This window comes from Grammomys surdaster, unplaced genomic scaffold (assembly GCF_004785775.1).
Source record: "Grammomys surdaster isolate TR1022 unplaced genomic scaffold, NIH_TR_1.0 97, whole genome shotgun sequence".
NCBI lineage: Eukaryota > Metazoa > Chordata > Mammalia > Rodentia > Muridae > Grammomys > Grammomys surdaster.
In genome coordinates, this window is record NW_021604576.1 from 5,793,657 (window position 1) to 5,809,702 (window position 16,046).

Sequence of the window (16,046 nt, forward strand, 5' to 3'; positions counted from 1 at the left end):
AAAAAATAAAGTAAAAGAAAAAAGAAGCCACTTAATTTGTAGACAAAATTTTCAGCTGTCAAAGGCATTTTTACTGGATTAACTATGTTCAACATTATCTATGCTTCTAAAATCTAGTATGAGTTTCTATCATGGTATTTAAGAAATTGATATTGGGATTGAAATTAAAGACCACCTCAGAATTTTTAAAAGTGTCTGAAAATCAGGAAATAAATGGATAATACCTAAAGAATGTCCCATTTCTCCAGTGATGATCAGAGTTCATAACCAAAAATATCTAAATTAACATGGACATATTCAAGTACAAAATTAGAAAACTCATTGAACTTCAAGTCAAATAAACTGAATAGATCCACAAATAGACATATCAGGGTGCAATACATGAGCTTTGAGGAAACAAGAAGGGAGTGATCCATCAAGTGGAAAAGTTAATAAGTAATATTGTATATCAATGAGCCTTATTCTGTACTAAGGTAGGTAGAAGGCAGAGAAAGAGCATGCTGGACATATGTGGACAGAGCACGTCAGTCAAGACTTCTAAATCTAACAAACATTTCCTTCAAAAAGACTGGGAAATAAAGCAACCCTAGATAATAACAGAAATCTTGTCACCTGCAAGCAAGTCTACCAAAAATAGGATGATTTTTCCACTGAAAGGACAATATGTAATAATATGCTTTTACCTGACAAAACAATGTGCCACAGAAATGATAATTACATAGGTAGCTATAAAATATAATTTAAATATGCATTTTAGTTTTTCAGCCTCAGGAAAGAAAACAAGTCACTCAGGTAAGAGGTGGGAAGTGACAAGGTTGACACAGGTTGCCAGTTCTTCATTTTGTTAAGGGACTATTCACATGAATGTAATAATGTGTCAGAAGGAAGAAAACTGACTCTTCATGAAGTATAATAGAGACTTATTTTGCATGGCTTAGTAAAATCAAGCTAAAACAAATAAATATAAGTGCCGGCAAAAGATCTACAAGAGATTAACAAAAGCTTTTAGAATTAGTTAATTTGTTAAAGGACAGTCTTGATAATGTGGGCTCTGGAAAAAGAGATCTGATGGTAAGTTATGGTTCTAGTTCTCAATAAGTATAATAGAAAAAAAATCCCTGAGAAAAGGATGAGGAAGTTTTGAGGGTAAACCTGTGGTCTTCTACTCATAACCAGCTCCCATAGTTTTCATATTAGAACTTTACAGAAACTACACACTTCACATGAGACCAGTCTTCATGACTATAATAAAATGAGATGAGCAATGACAATTTGTGATTTGATTAAGTACAAACTTATCAAGATCATCTGGCCCTGTATAAGATTCCAAATGTCTGATCTCCTGTTCAAATTAAGTACCCGCTACACCTGTTTTCTATAGATTTATCTTTGTCATACTCATCTATGAAATAAAATGTATGGCAACAGGGGCTGTTTTCTTACATCATTCAATTTATAACAGATTTCTACTTCCTTAGACAGTTTTTCATAGGCATTTAATCAAAATAAGAATCATATAAAAGAGTCTTTTGGGTTTTATTTTGTTGACACAATCTATAGTTCATTATAAGGTTTGTTCTAACTCACTCTATAACATATTAACACAAATCAATCAATTACTGGTGATTTGCTTGGATTATTGGAGAAAAGGCATAAAAATTACTTATCATGCCTATATTCCAGCTTCTTGCTTTATAAAAGAAGGACATTAAGTGATCTTGTTTTCTGTAGCTGTTGTGAAAATTGAAATAAAAACATGTAAAAATACTGACTGGCTCAGAATGTATAGTGTTGCGGTTAATATTAAAACTGGTGGCATCCAATCTGGCTTGTTGTTATAGGGCTGCCATGTTCCCGAATAGGCAAGGCCTGAGGCCACGAGTGGCGTGTGTTCTCGCAGCTGCCGCGGCTCAGGCGGGGCAGAAGCACTGCCCTGGAACCCACGAGATGCCAGTGTGGAAGATGACTCTGCCAATCTACCATGCTGTCTCTACAATGCTTGGCTGAGCACAGACCATCCCACCATCCATACGGTACCCGGTAGAAATTAAGCATTAGAGACTCTAATGCTTAATATTTTCCAAAGGCTTTATATAATTGGAAATACTCAAATAACAAGGTGCCCATAAAATTAGAGTTGTAACCTAATATCTAACCTTATGATATAAATCAGTACCCAGGACCGTCCTGGACCTGTGCAGGATTCTCCATGGCTCCTACATCTCTCTCCTCCCTCCTAGCTCCTCCTCTTCCTTCTACACTTCCTTTCCTCCAGACTCCTCATTTCACCTACTGCTCATACAGCCCAATTGCCTAGCTTTTTACAAATGCAGTGGGAAGATATCCCGCTATAGTATAGTCTGAAGGTAGGGTAAAATACTAAGCTTGATAGTTAAAGCAGCCTATGTAATAAAGTACACTTTTGTTTTTCAAATTATTTGTGAAGAGCCAAATCTTTAACTCTTGTACATATTAAAAGTATTTAAAATATTGAATAAGGGAGAGGGTTTTTATAACAACCTCCAATTATTTCTCCAAACACTCTTAAAAGGCCTAGGAAAGAGAATGATATTTGCCTGGTAGAGAATAGAGTGTCTGAAAAGCTCAAATGCAAGTGAAAGTCAGGGGAGAGGATTCTTCATAACTGAGAGGGAGAGTAATTGGGTAGATCAAAATCCAGTGGTTTACAGTGACTCAATCTGAGAACATCAAAATAAAACGGTGACCGTTTTCCAACTTCACTGATGTTAGAAATGGACACTTCTCCAGGGTAAATGTGAGCGAGATCCATATGGTCAATATTTTGTTTCACTTCTATGAAACCTAAGAACACCTATTTATACTTTCTAGAAATCTGACTTACCAACTTTGAGTACTGTCTAAGCTTCTAAAGTTATGTTGACCTGTTTAAAGCAAGAACAAAATAAGCATGCTTCAGGTCCACTAATGCAACAGTATCCTGTTTGTTATATATGTTGCTAACCAATCATTCTCTGACTGGATGTATGTCCTGCACAGAAGAGAATTTGTATCTGGTACTGTTATCTGGTTTAAAAACCTGTGGCTTTGAGTTCATAGATCCTAGGTAGAGGGAATTACTACCATTGTTTTACTTTGTTAACTTGTTATGACATCTATCTAGCTTCTTAATATTTTGTTTTTACGCATAGACAAATGCTATTGTAAGATTTAATAGGCGAGCCTTCTCTTGGGAATAACTGCTCTATGAATGCATGGGTGCTCTGGTTTTCAAGAATAACTGAAGGCCAGGCACTTCCTTGGAACCCACTGGCCATGCCACATCAAGGACACAGCTAGACAATATTCATTTGTTCCTCCTGCCCTACAACTCCAATCTCTGAGTCTTATCCCTAATTTTGTAGCAGGCCAACCTCCTTGATCTCCCCTTCCTCTTTGCCTCCACTCACAGCAGGTCTCCTAGAGTCTTATGGCACCATTCACCTCATCCCTCTGTCTCATCCATCAAATCCCACAGACAGGCATTGCAGGGAAACTTGCCAACCACAAGTAACCAGAGAAACAGTGTTGCTCACTACTCACTAAATTATATCACAACACCTGCCGTGGCCTCTTCTTCCTCTCTGCACCCATTCCTAGGAGTTTATACAGATCTGAGGGGCATACTCAGCTTACCTCTCTCCTATGGACTCTCACCTCCACCCTTCTATCCCATCCCTATTCCTTATTATCAACTCACAATATGTAGAAACATGATCCACTCAGAACCCACAGTGGCCACACCTGGTAGGATCTCAGATACAACCCGCAACTACCACAGTCTCCTCAGAAGTAGAGACAACAAGAAAAACCTTGGGCCAGAACATACACCCAGTAAAGACAAGATTGGATATCAGCAACTAGATAGATAGATATCAGTTCAGAGCAAAAGGATGGAAAAGGAGATTAAATGCAAATGAACTCCAAAAGTAAGCTGATGTAGCCACTTTAATAATAAAATAAAATAGACTTTAAACCAAAACTAACCAAACGAGGTAGAGAAGGACGCTATACACTCAACAAAGGGAAAATCCACAAAAAGAATATTGAAATTATAAGCATTTATGCACAAACACAACATCAAAATTTGTAAATGAAACACCACTACTGCTTAAATCACATATTGGTCCTCACAGGGTGATACTCTACCTGTGGCAATAGACAAGTCATCCATAAAAGGTAAACAGAGAAATGAAGCTATATGACATTATAAACCAAATAAACCTAACACATATTTACATACCATTTCACCCAAACACAAGAGAATTTACCTGCTTCTCAGTATCTCATGGTGCAGTCTTCAAGACTGACCACATACTTGGACGCTAGGCAAGTCTCAACAGATATAAGAAAATTATATCACACCCAGCATCCTAGCTGACCACCATCTATTAAAGCTGGATATTAACAACAGAAAGAATAGAAAGTCTACAAATTCATGGAAACTGAACAACTCTCTACTAAATAAACAATGTGTCCAGACAGAAATTCAAAGGGTTTTACAATTAAATGAAAATGGAAATCTAACATACTCAAACTTATGCAGCACAATGAAGGTTGTTATAAGAGGTAACTTAACAGTGTGGAATGCCTACACTTAGTGGATGAATCTCCTTGAGAAGAGGAAATAGAATAGATTTTACAAGTGCACTGGGGCTAAGAAGGCATGAGAACAGGAGCCATGGGGAACGGGATTGGAAGGGATGGAGGGAGAGAGTACTGAAAGAGACAACAGGAATTGAAGGTCATATGTTAAGGGATGTAGAAACTAGTGCAGTAGAAATTCCCTGAAATCTATGGTAGCAATTCTAGGAAGTCTCTTACTAAGGAGGACACAGAATGCAAACTGGCCATCTTATATAACTAATGAAGGCTCTGTGAAGTGGGACTTGGAGACCTACTAAGCCACAAAACCTTCAACCTACAATTTGTTTTTCTCTGCAATATGTTCTGGAGTAATAATGGGGCAGAACTTGTGAGTGGCCAACCAATGACCAGTCCAAATTAAAGCTCTCAGCAAGGAGAGTTAGCACACACGTGACCAGAAACCAGATGCAAGATATCCCAAAGACCCAGAGTGGACTCAAACATGACTGCCAAAAAAGTCAATGAACTAACTCCTAATGATATTCTGCTATTCTAATAGATCGAAGCCTAGCCTAACCCAATTGTCATCAGAGAGGCGTCCGCTGGAACTGGTGAGAGCAGATGCATAGACCCACAGACAAACACTAGGTAGAACCAGGAAAATCCCCACCAGAGAGGGAGAGAAAGGACTGTAGGGCCCATACAAGACAATAAAAGAATATGGCCCACAGAATCAACGAAACAGATCACACAGGGGCTCACAGAACCTGAAACAATGAACATGAACCCTGTATGGCTCTGAGGTAAGTCATCTGCCCATACCTTATTGCTGTGTAACATGGTTGTATGATAGGACTCCTAACATTGGGAGGTGGGGTCACCTCTGACCCTTTTTGTCTGTGCTAGGAATCCTTTTCCTCTTATTGGGTTGTCTTCCCCAGCCTCAGTATGAGGCTTTGTGCCTAGTTTTATTGTATCTTGCTAAGCCATTTGCAGTGGATATCCTTGGGAGACCTGGTTAATTCCTTTGTTTGATTTTGAGGGGAAATTTGGGATTAGGAGGGGATCTAAGGGAGAGGAGTTGTAAGGGGAGGGACAGGAAGAAATGAAGGGTGAAGAAGCTGTGGTTGGGCTGTAACATATGGGAGAAAAATAAAGAGGAAAAAGAATAACTGATGATTGTATGTTCATCCCTTGATAGGATATTTATACCACTAACTTCTCTAAGGTTCAGAGAGTATTTTAGAAGACAGGACAAAAAATATAGGAAGTGAATTATAGGGAGAAGTATGGTGAAAGTATGACCCATTCATTACAATCAAGATCTCATAGCAGCTTAGATTTTTCTGTACTTGGCCTGGATTAATCTGTTTGAAGAGTCAGTCATTCATAAGGGGTTAACAGATCCCTACCAATTCCATGGTAACTTTTGGGTGTTGATAAATGTTGGAGATCAAGGAATCACCTATTGGTGAGCTCACCAACCTTCAGTTGACAGTTACAAATCACAGCTGTGGTGATGGCAGTGAGTAAACTCAGTGGCCCAAAGTACAAAAAACATAAACGTGGTAGAGAGACATACTTGTACTAAGAATGGGATGTTGGCAGGGTTTGGAGAAAAACATGAGTAATCACAATACACTTTGTATGTATATAGACTGACAAACAACAAATTGTATTTAAAATATTAATTTTAAGAACATAATTTTTGGATGAAAAGTGTCTCAGTGCAAGAACACCTGCCTACTATCTTTAAAGCCCTAGATTCCGTCCCCAACACCATATACATTCTCTACCTCCACACACAGGCAGACAGACACAAATGCTATAAAATAAAGTCTTCTTTTCATGTATAAATATGTTCCTTTCATTAAAACCAACCATGCATTAATTTCTTAGAACTACTTTTGCTTTTTAAATATGTACTTAATTCCCTTGAAATAAAACATACAATACTTATAATGTGGAAATATAAATATATTCTACAATAAACTTATTATTCTGTTGCCTTATAAATTTTGGGAAATATAGTTCCTAATCATAATTCTCCCTAGAGCCTAATGAATCAAGGAAATAGCATGACAGTAGTCTTGTGAAATCAGTCTTAAAATAAATGAAGTATAGAATAAATTTTAGAAGATGAATAGCATGCACATGAACAATTTCATCTCTATTCTATACCATCTATTTAAATTTGTTCTGCCGGGTGGCAAAGGAGATTCTAATAAATGCTTGAAAGGAACACATTCATGTGTTTGATGATTAGTTTTATGTGTCAGTTTGATGAGGCTACGCAATTTCAGACATATTATGAAAAACCTTTTCAGGTATGTGTATAAGGATGTCTTTAAGAGGAGTTAGGATCTGAATTAGAAGACGCAAGGAAAACTCACAGTCACCAGTATGAAAAGGTAAAATTCAATTATACAATGCATCAGCAGGGTGCTACAAAATCAGATAAAGCATGAATTCTTTCTTCAGTATCTCTAAATTCTATATGCCTCCTTATTCTGGAACATTGCTTTTCTGTCCAAAAGGAAAAAGATTATCAAGCATTCATAACCCAAAACTTACTAAATTTGCTCACTACATGTTCATTCAGGTGTACATGTACATGTATGCATACACACACACACACACACACACACTTTTCATATCTTTAGTCTCAGACTAGGGCAAAACTAGTTCCAACAACAGCTTTCCTTATTCTCAGGCCTCAGTCTTCAGACTGATTAATACCACTGGCTTTTGCAAAGAGAACTCCTTGTGGCTTCATGAACTCCTGGTTCCCCATAAAGTGCTTCCCAGTGAATCTCCTTTACATATATAAATATTCAGTAGGTTCTGTTTCTCTATAAAGCCCTGAATAATAGTAATGTGTGAAATCTTTATTTACATAAAAGAATACCTAATGTGTTTATATACCCCACTAATGTTGTTAGTGAAAGGAAAACCATGCCTTTCTGTGAATACTGACAGAACTGTTTTAATTAGTAGTTGGTGTTAGGTGATATTTAACTTGAAGGGAATTGTATTTGAATGACACAGGTATGAAGAAAATTAACAAATACCACTTCAAAACCACACTTTTTAAAAACAGAGAGGATGTTGGATTAGCCTTTTCATTTGAATAAAGCTTTAGCAAGTATAGGTTGCATATTCTCCAGGAGATCTATATACTCAAAATTTGGAATCCAAGAATTCTGTTCCATTGAGTTAGTTTAAGAAAATCTTTCACCAATTTTAATGTCTTTTACTATATTATTTAATACTATATGGCATTCTTTAGCTTGAGTGTACAGAGAAGCACTTAGAATTATACTGGGTAATGGCTCAAATCACTATACATTTCTGCTTATATCAATTGCATGTCTTAATCTGTGATGGCATCATTATGTTTTTATTATTACTAAAGCCCTAAGGTTGCAGTATTTGACTTAAACATTGAAAATTTTGGATGTGTGTATGTGTGCACATATGTATGTATGTATATATGGGCATGCTTGTGCATGCATGTGTTTTTACATGCAAGCGTGCATTTGTGTACATGTATCTATGCATGCGTGTATGCATGTATATGGGTGTATTTTGGTTTTTGTACATTAGCATTGTACATAATTTACCTGATTCAAAATCATCAAAGAAATACCTTCAATAGGGTATAAAGGATTCTGTAAAACTAGGACTGCTGCATTTAACAGTGAATTATCAAAAAGACTAGTAAATCCAATAAGCTGAAAGTAGAAAAATAGAATCAGTCTACTACATATCCATCTACAGTCTATCTTACATAACTGTCACCACTATTATGTACATATATACACTCACTTGTATGCCTCAAGTTTTCAGTTAAAAGCTCTTTCCCTTTTCAAAAGCCTCTGTGATTAAACGGCCCAAGAGTTAAATGACATTCATGCATTTACCGTGTATATCCTTATCTTCAATAACTGCCATCTCAACTTCTTTACCAGTGATAATTGTACATGTGAAGGGAGCTTGGAGAAGAACACTGATCTCACCAAAGGACTCCTTCTCCTTAAGTTTACCCATATAAACAAGCTTTTTAATTTTTTTCTGCAAAAGATAAGGATAATAGGGATTTCATGAAAACATTCACATAATCATTATCATCAGAAACTCAGTTATTCATAAATCATCCAGCTAAAAGAAATTAGCAGCCAAGTTTATTGAAATCAGAGGAAACATTTAAAATTTATTTTGTTCATTTTATATTATTCTTTTTATATTAAAGCAATAACACACCCAAGTATCCTTCAGTATATAAAAGATAGTTGACAATACTGTCATTTAGGTATGCAGCTATTGCATTAGTTTAATGTCTACTAATTCAGAGTATGTGTGAGTATGTGAGACAATTGATGATGGTGGCGGTTTTGGTGATGATGGTGATGATAATATGCATGTGGAAGACTGAGAACAACTTCAGTTCTGTCCTTTTACTATGTGCGTTCCAGAGTTTGAACTCAGTTTGTCAGGCTTGGTGGCAAGCTGAGCCATCTAACTCTCCTGGATTTCATTTTTGATTATGTTAAGATGTCTGAGAAATGTTGAACGAGTTCAAGTTTTCAAAGCCCCAAGAATAGTATTTTGTAAATTACCAACTCTAATAAACTTCAGCCTCACGTGGAAAACACAGTTATTGGAGTAACTGAGAGAATGGAGATGAGAAACTATAACAGCTACAAGTGATGGTGTAAACTGAGATAGCTAGTCACACTTGTCTTTCTTCTTTTATTGTGTGGGTGTGTTTGCTCATAAGTGTGTTACTGTGAACTAATCTCAGGTTCATTTATATATCACAAGTGGGTATCTTGTGAGCTGTATCTCCAACTATTATGCTTTCTTAACAAAAGTGATGATTTCAACTGAGTAAGCTAGTAATTTATTTCAAATCAAGGTCTTTGTGGTAGATTTTACTGCAGTTTCAATACAGGTGGCTCTGAAGAGGATGAGGGTATAATGGCATCTTTCCTGAGAGATCTAATCGGTATTAAAACTAGGACAATCAAGCAACAGCAAGCATGGAAAAGCAAATATCTCCCCCAAGACAAGCATTTGACAGGCACTTGAACAAGGAGGAAGTCTTTAGTGCATTGAAGTCAAGTTGTATCAGATTGAATATTTGTCATTTCTGCAAATGGTAAAGCTTTATTCGGAATATCACAGAAATGTCAGAGTATAAGCCAGTTTACATATTTAATTGAATCCTATTAAATAGTATCAGAGAAATAATCACTCATTCTTTTTCTGTTACTATGACTCCTTTTTGCCTGGTTAATAAAAGTGAAATGAGTATACTGCTTTCTGAGGTTTCATGTTTTCATACCACCTATGTTGAGATTCATACAACTTATCATAGATTCTTTAACTCTGCATGGCAATTCATTGTCTAAGGATACCACAATGACTTCATTCAGCCATCAATGGATATTTAGATTACTTATAGCTCCAGGATTGTGAGGATTAATGTGAGTCTTTATGTAGATGGGTACACCCCTTTCTAAGTGAGTAAATACTGAGAGGGAAAGGTGAGTTTCTTGGTAAAATTTGTCTTACTCTTTCTATTCTATTGGGGTATTACTTTGGAATGGTTTTAAATTTCATTTCTTTGACAAAGGACATGAAATACCTTGTAATGTGATCATTGGTCATTTTGCAACTTTTAGGTGAACATATCGTTATCTTAAAATAAGATGTTAAATATGTTTGAGAAAATACTATCTAGCATTCCTAAGTCATTAGAGTACTTAATTATCAAAGAGAGCAAATAAGCTGAAACTCACCACTTTGTTTATTGATAGTTCCACAAGTCCAACAATATTTCTATAAATGTTACAATATCCAGAATTGATATAACCGACAAATGAAATGACAGTTCCACTTTCTACTAACACTGAAAATGAGAGAGAGAGAGAGAGAGAGAGAGAGAGAGAGAGAGAGAGAGAGAGAGAGAGAGAGAGAGAGAGAGAGAGAGAGAGCTTTACATTTGGGACATAAAAATTATTTAGTATATTCTGACAAGAAAAATTAGGCTACTTGATTCAATAACTATGGTCATTTTCTGAATTGATGACAACTTATAGACATAACATATGTAAAGAGAAATTTTAAAAATGTGCCTGTTGTGTGTATGTGTATGTGTGTATTACTCCTATAGAAATAAACATTGAAGAGTACTTACCTGCATCCTTTGCTGAATTATATATTAAAATATTCTAGGTGCTGAAGAAATGGCTCAGCAACTCAGAGAGTCCACTCCTTCTCTCACAGGTTTGGTTCTCATCACCCACATCAGGTTGCTCTCAAACCTATAACCTCAGCTCCAGGGAAATCCAATATATCCGGCTACCTTAGGCACCTTCACAAAAGTGTTTGTACACACACACATGTGCACACACACACAGAAGGTTTAAAATAATACTTTAAAAGTATGTCTAAGGTATTTGATTTCAAATTTTTATAGATTTGAATAAAGACTTTCACAAAAAGTTAACTATTGACTCTCCAGACTCCACACCTTTATCTGGAAACCAGAAATTTTCTTAATATAGTATTGGTTATAAGTAAAAATTTTCAGGACATGCTACCCTACTATAAAGCCTTTGTAGTTCCTTCCTGTACGTTCTTATACAAAGTATATAACTTCTCTAATCTGTGGCTATGCCTATCTTGTTCATTGAGGACAGATGAGCAATGTGGCGAGGTAGAGAGAGTGTGTTTTTCCAACCCAGAAGTTTCCTCAAAGTTCTTTCCTCAAAAGTTTCTATCTTCAGAGGTCCTGATTTTTTATTTTGTGTACTTATGGTATTTTTAGGGAAGACTCATTCAGAACTCTAATACACCATACTCTGTCTAATATTGCTGCTCTTGTTACTTTGGCATTTGAGAATCTGATCTTTATAGAATTTCATGTTTGATTTTTTCCTTTTTCATTTTAACTTTACGCCTTGCTTTGTAAGATAAAATTTAATTTCCCCTGTGATTGATGTTTTCTTTAGTAAATATATGAAACACACTTAGCCTTGTTTGCCACAAAGTAAATACTATATATGAAAAAGTACTGTGAATTCTGAAGCTCAGGCTTTCTAGATATTTCACCTGTATCTAGAATCTTAATTTTAACATTACTGAAGGATAAGGACCATAATCAAGTATCAGTATAAATTGAAAACTATAAGCATATACCTCTGTTACTACAAGCCATAAAGAACACAAAATGCTATATTTAAAGAACTAAATTATATCAAAGTGCTTTGGATAAGTACTGTTATAAGATATAAATGTTCCTATAATATTGAGACTATTAGCTGATTAGAGCAGTCAATCTTTATTGTTCATTTCTAATTTTGTTAGTTTTACATATCCATTTTTTAGTAAATATTTACTTTCTTGTAACATTGTATCCTTTGCCTCTTAGCTAGGTTTCCAATCTGCTAGGTTAGATTATAGTTCTTCAACTGCATTTCAATTTTTATTTTAGTTTGTTATGTGTGCTTTCATTTTTACATAATGTACTGTTGTAGAATAGCTTTTCATTTTATCAACTAAGAACTATTGGCATAGTGACAATTTCCTGACCTAATTTTGCCCTGATATTTTCTCTAGAAATTTATTTTTTATTTTGAACTTCTATTTGCAAATACCTAGTTAAGTCATTTTTCATACTTCTTGCTTTCAGGTTATTTTCACATTATACTACCTACCTATATAGCTCTAATTGTACCTAATGCATCATGAAATGTGATTAACTTGGTTTAGTTTTTCTTAATGTTTAAGAGAAGAGTATAATCCTTTTAGAAATTGAAAACTATAAGCATGTTTAATCTTGATTATTAATATTATAGGATGTATAATCACAATGGAATTATAGCTCTGGACATGTTTATGAGATGATTTCTTGATTGGGTTAACTGAGGTAGAAGGACACATCCTAAATATGTCCAGTGTCCTTCCATGGACTGGACTTCTAGACAGAATAAGATCTGGGAGCTGAGCACCAACAGCCGTTGCTGTCTGCTTTCGCAGCCCTGATGGAATGTGATCAGCTGCCTCAAATTCCAAACTCCCACTGTCATGATTTCTAAAGGGTGATAGACTTTCTTTCTTAAGTTGTCTTTTGAGATATCCCCTAGTGAAACCAAGAAGCATCTTGGAAGTTTGAGTTGAAAGAATCTAAAGACTGGAGGAAGGAAAGTAGTGATATGAAGCTCAGACTTCTGGATATGGCATAGTTATTAACTAAAAGCAGCTGTGGTTACCTACACAAGATCAACCGCCCTGAAAGTTCCAGCATAGCTTTGGGCAAAAGCTACTTAGTTTCCACATCTAGCTGAGAAGCTCTTGATAGTTGATGATTTCTGGGGCAGTGAAAGTCGGTTTTCTCTATGGAGAGAAAAGGTGGTCACTGAGAGGCTTCTTAAGATCTAGCAGTTGATCCTTATGGTCGAGCATTTGGGCAGCATCTATTGAACTCAGTGAGCTAATACATAATAAAAAAAGAAAATGAAAGCATGCTTGAAGTTTGGAAGGAAATATGTTTGGAAGTTCCAGGGGAAATGAGGGTGAATATGATAAAGTTATATTTTACTTTCATGTAAATTTTTCAAATAATAAATACAAATAATTAACATAACACAATATCATTTACATCTGTATCTCACTCAAAATAACTCTAAGTGAAACACTCCATTATAAAGCTAACCAATGTATACAAGTGAGAAAAGCTACAAAATATGTACAGATTTACAAATTGATGAATGATATCAAAGAAGTCCTAAATAAGTGGAGAGAAATTTTAAATCAATAAATAGAAAGATCCAATATTATTTCTATGGAAAGGTCTTCCTAAATTATCTATAGGCTGAGGAGTGCTTCATTTAGACTAATAATAAAAGTTTTTAAAAGTTAATAAAGGAGAGAATGAAATTGGTAAAGATATCATTAAATTCCACTGGTAATACATAAATAATAACAACTTGATTTTTCTTGGAAAGATGCAAAAGGCATATGGATACCAGCAAAATATTGAAAGAAAAGAGGAAACTAGGAAGAAAGGCACTACTAAAATGAAGACTTCTTATATATTCACCTTCCTCAAAATGTGTTAAAGTTACAAGAAGAGACACGTCGAACAATATAATCAAACAGATACCAGACAAATCGGTCTACATAGAGTCAAATGTTTTTGAACAAAGAAACAAAGTTCAAATACGGTAAATATTCAGCAAATAACAAAATGAATTCAAACTTTCTACTCTTTAAAAAATCTCAGGATGAATCACAGACATGAATGTATATAATGAAACCTAGCAATGCTATGAGTAGAAAGTAAGCACAAGAATACACAACCATAAAACGTTGGTTTTAGCACTAACGTTGAGGGTATGACACTGGAGATAAAGTCATGAGCATAGAATTCATAATTCAAACCTTACAAAATTAAAAAAGAAATCGGCTTTGTAAAAATATCCCCGATGACAAAAGATATACCCCATAAGAGAAAAAATGTTGATAAAATATATATACATCCAAGAACTAACATGCAAAAATTAAAACCATATCTCTTAATAAGAAAGCAAGCAAGGCTCTTACAAATAAAATGACTGGAAAATATTTCACAAAAATTACATCAAAAAATAAAACCTAAATCACTGAAATGAAATAAAAGCAAAACCTTACAGATAAAGCAAAAGCATTACTAAATGGGAAGTCTATAGCAATAAACATCTACTTTCAGAAGTACAAGGACCTCCAGTGAAGGTCCACAGGACAGGAGACCAGAAAAGTATAAAAAGGAGAAGCAGAAACTTAACAGGAAATCATAAGTATCTGAGTAAAATGCTTGGAAATAAAAAAGTAAAAGATATAAATATAAAAATAGATTTTTAGCATTTTTAAAAAATATGTGAAGAAAAATTGATAAAAGCTGAAATACCTATTGAGGTGATAAAATGATTGCAGAAATGTTGTGTATAAACATGCCAGCTATTGCATATCCTGCAATAAATAGATAAATTACTGGCAATAGTTAATGTACAAATACTGAAGCATGGACGAATAGGAGACCTGAACAGTCAGACCTAGTAAGGGTTTGGATTCAGTAAACAAAGACCTCTCATGGTCATGTTGTCTCTGGGGCTCAATAAAAATGAGAGAGATGATATGACATAACTTTTTATTTAAGTCTGCCAAACACTGCATGGGAAAAAATAGTTCCTAAATCATTTTATGAACGAGGTAGTATCCTGATGGCTCAACCAGGAAAAGCTACTACACGAAAACTACAGGCTTACATGACTCATGTGACCAGTTTAAACAAACTTTACAAGAAACTGGCTCATAAGATTGAACCGACCCTGTAGAGGATTATGATCCATGTCCAAGTGAGAATTGTCCCTCTCGTGTGATCACAGTTCAATAGTGTTGAACAATTTTCCATAATTATAAAAATAAATAAAATACAAAATCTTAATAATCCAGGAATCGAAAGAAATCGGTTTAATACAGTAAACAAAAACACTGTAGATACAGAGTTCATAGCTAATATAAGATCTCAACCATGCTAAAGGCTTCCTCTTAGGAAAATAAACAACTCAGGGATGTCTTTGCAGAAACCCTAAAATTGTGCCAACACCATTTTATATCACACACTTTAGATAAGTTACAATATATTCAGTCTAAATGTTTTTACAGCAGAACTCATGGTCTCCTGTAACTAAAAGTATGGAGATAAGGACATGACTCAAATGTGTCACACTTAGACAGTTAGATTGCATGTCATACCACACTCAGAACACCCTGCTTTAAAGGATCTGTAAGACAGTTAAAGAGCAGAATGACAGGTTACAAGCATAAGAATGAGTTCCAGTGCATTCGGTCCAAACCAGTTCTGAGTTCTGTCTTCTTACTTAAAAGAGTATTAATCTGTATGTCATGCAACTCAAGCAGCATATAATATTTTGTTGTTGTCACGTGATATGAAAGCTGTTCTCTATTTTGGAACATGTCATCTTTCTAAGAACCTTTCTTACTAGGAGAGAAAATGATTTTATTCTATTCAGATCATTTTGCCATTATGTAATTATGCAAAAAGTAAGAGGACTGCTGAAATGTTGTCTCTAAAACAGCACAAATCTTATAGAACTAGCAGTAAGAGACAGTCAACTAAATGGTGCAGCTCCGACCATCACCTTTGTCATCCTTCTGAGGAACAAATAGGAATGACACATTTCACAGTTTTTAGCCCAGCTTTTAACACTTTTATTGTTAATTACTTCATTTAAAATACTTGCTATTTTGAAATCTAATAATGTTATGTACCTGTGAAATAAATTAATTGAGGTAAAATTTTAAACAGTCTATTAGTTAATCATTTAAAATTAATCTGATGAATGAAAGTGAGCTCCGCCGGGAGGTGGTGG

At 35.1% G+C, this 16,046-nt stretch overlaps 1 protein-coding gene across 1 annotated transcript in view; it reads right to left on the reverse strand.

The window, feature by feature from the left end:
• Positions 1 to 7,039: 7,039 nt before the first annotated feature.
• The window catches only part of Cnbd1 (cyclic nucleotide binding domain containing 1), a 268,986-nt gene continuing 259,979 nt past the window's right edge, over positions 7,040 to 16,046 (reverse strand). The window contains exons 9-11 of the mRNA XM_028779994.1: positions 10,410 to 10,519; positions 8,529 to 8,679; positions 7,040 to 7,131 (exon numbers count right to left, since the gene is read on the reverse strand). Coding sequence (XP_028635827.1) covers positions 7,040 to 7,131; positions 8,529 to 8,679; positions 10,410 to 10,519 — 353 coding nt within the window. The remainder of the gene's footprint in view (positions 7,132 to 8,528; positions 8,680 to 10,409; positions 10,520 to 16,046) is intronic.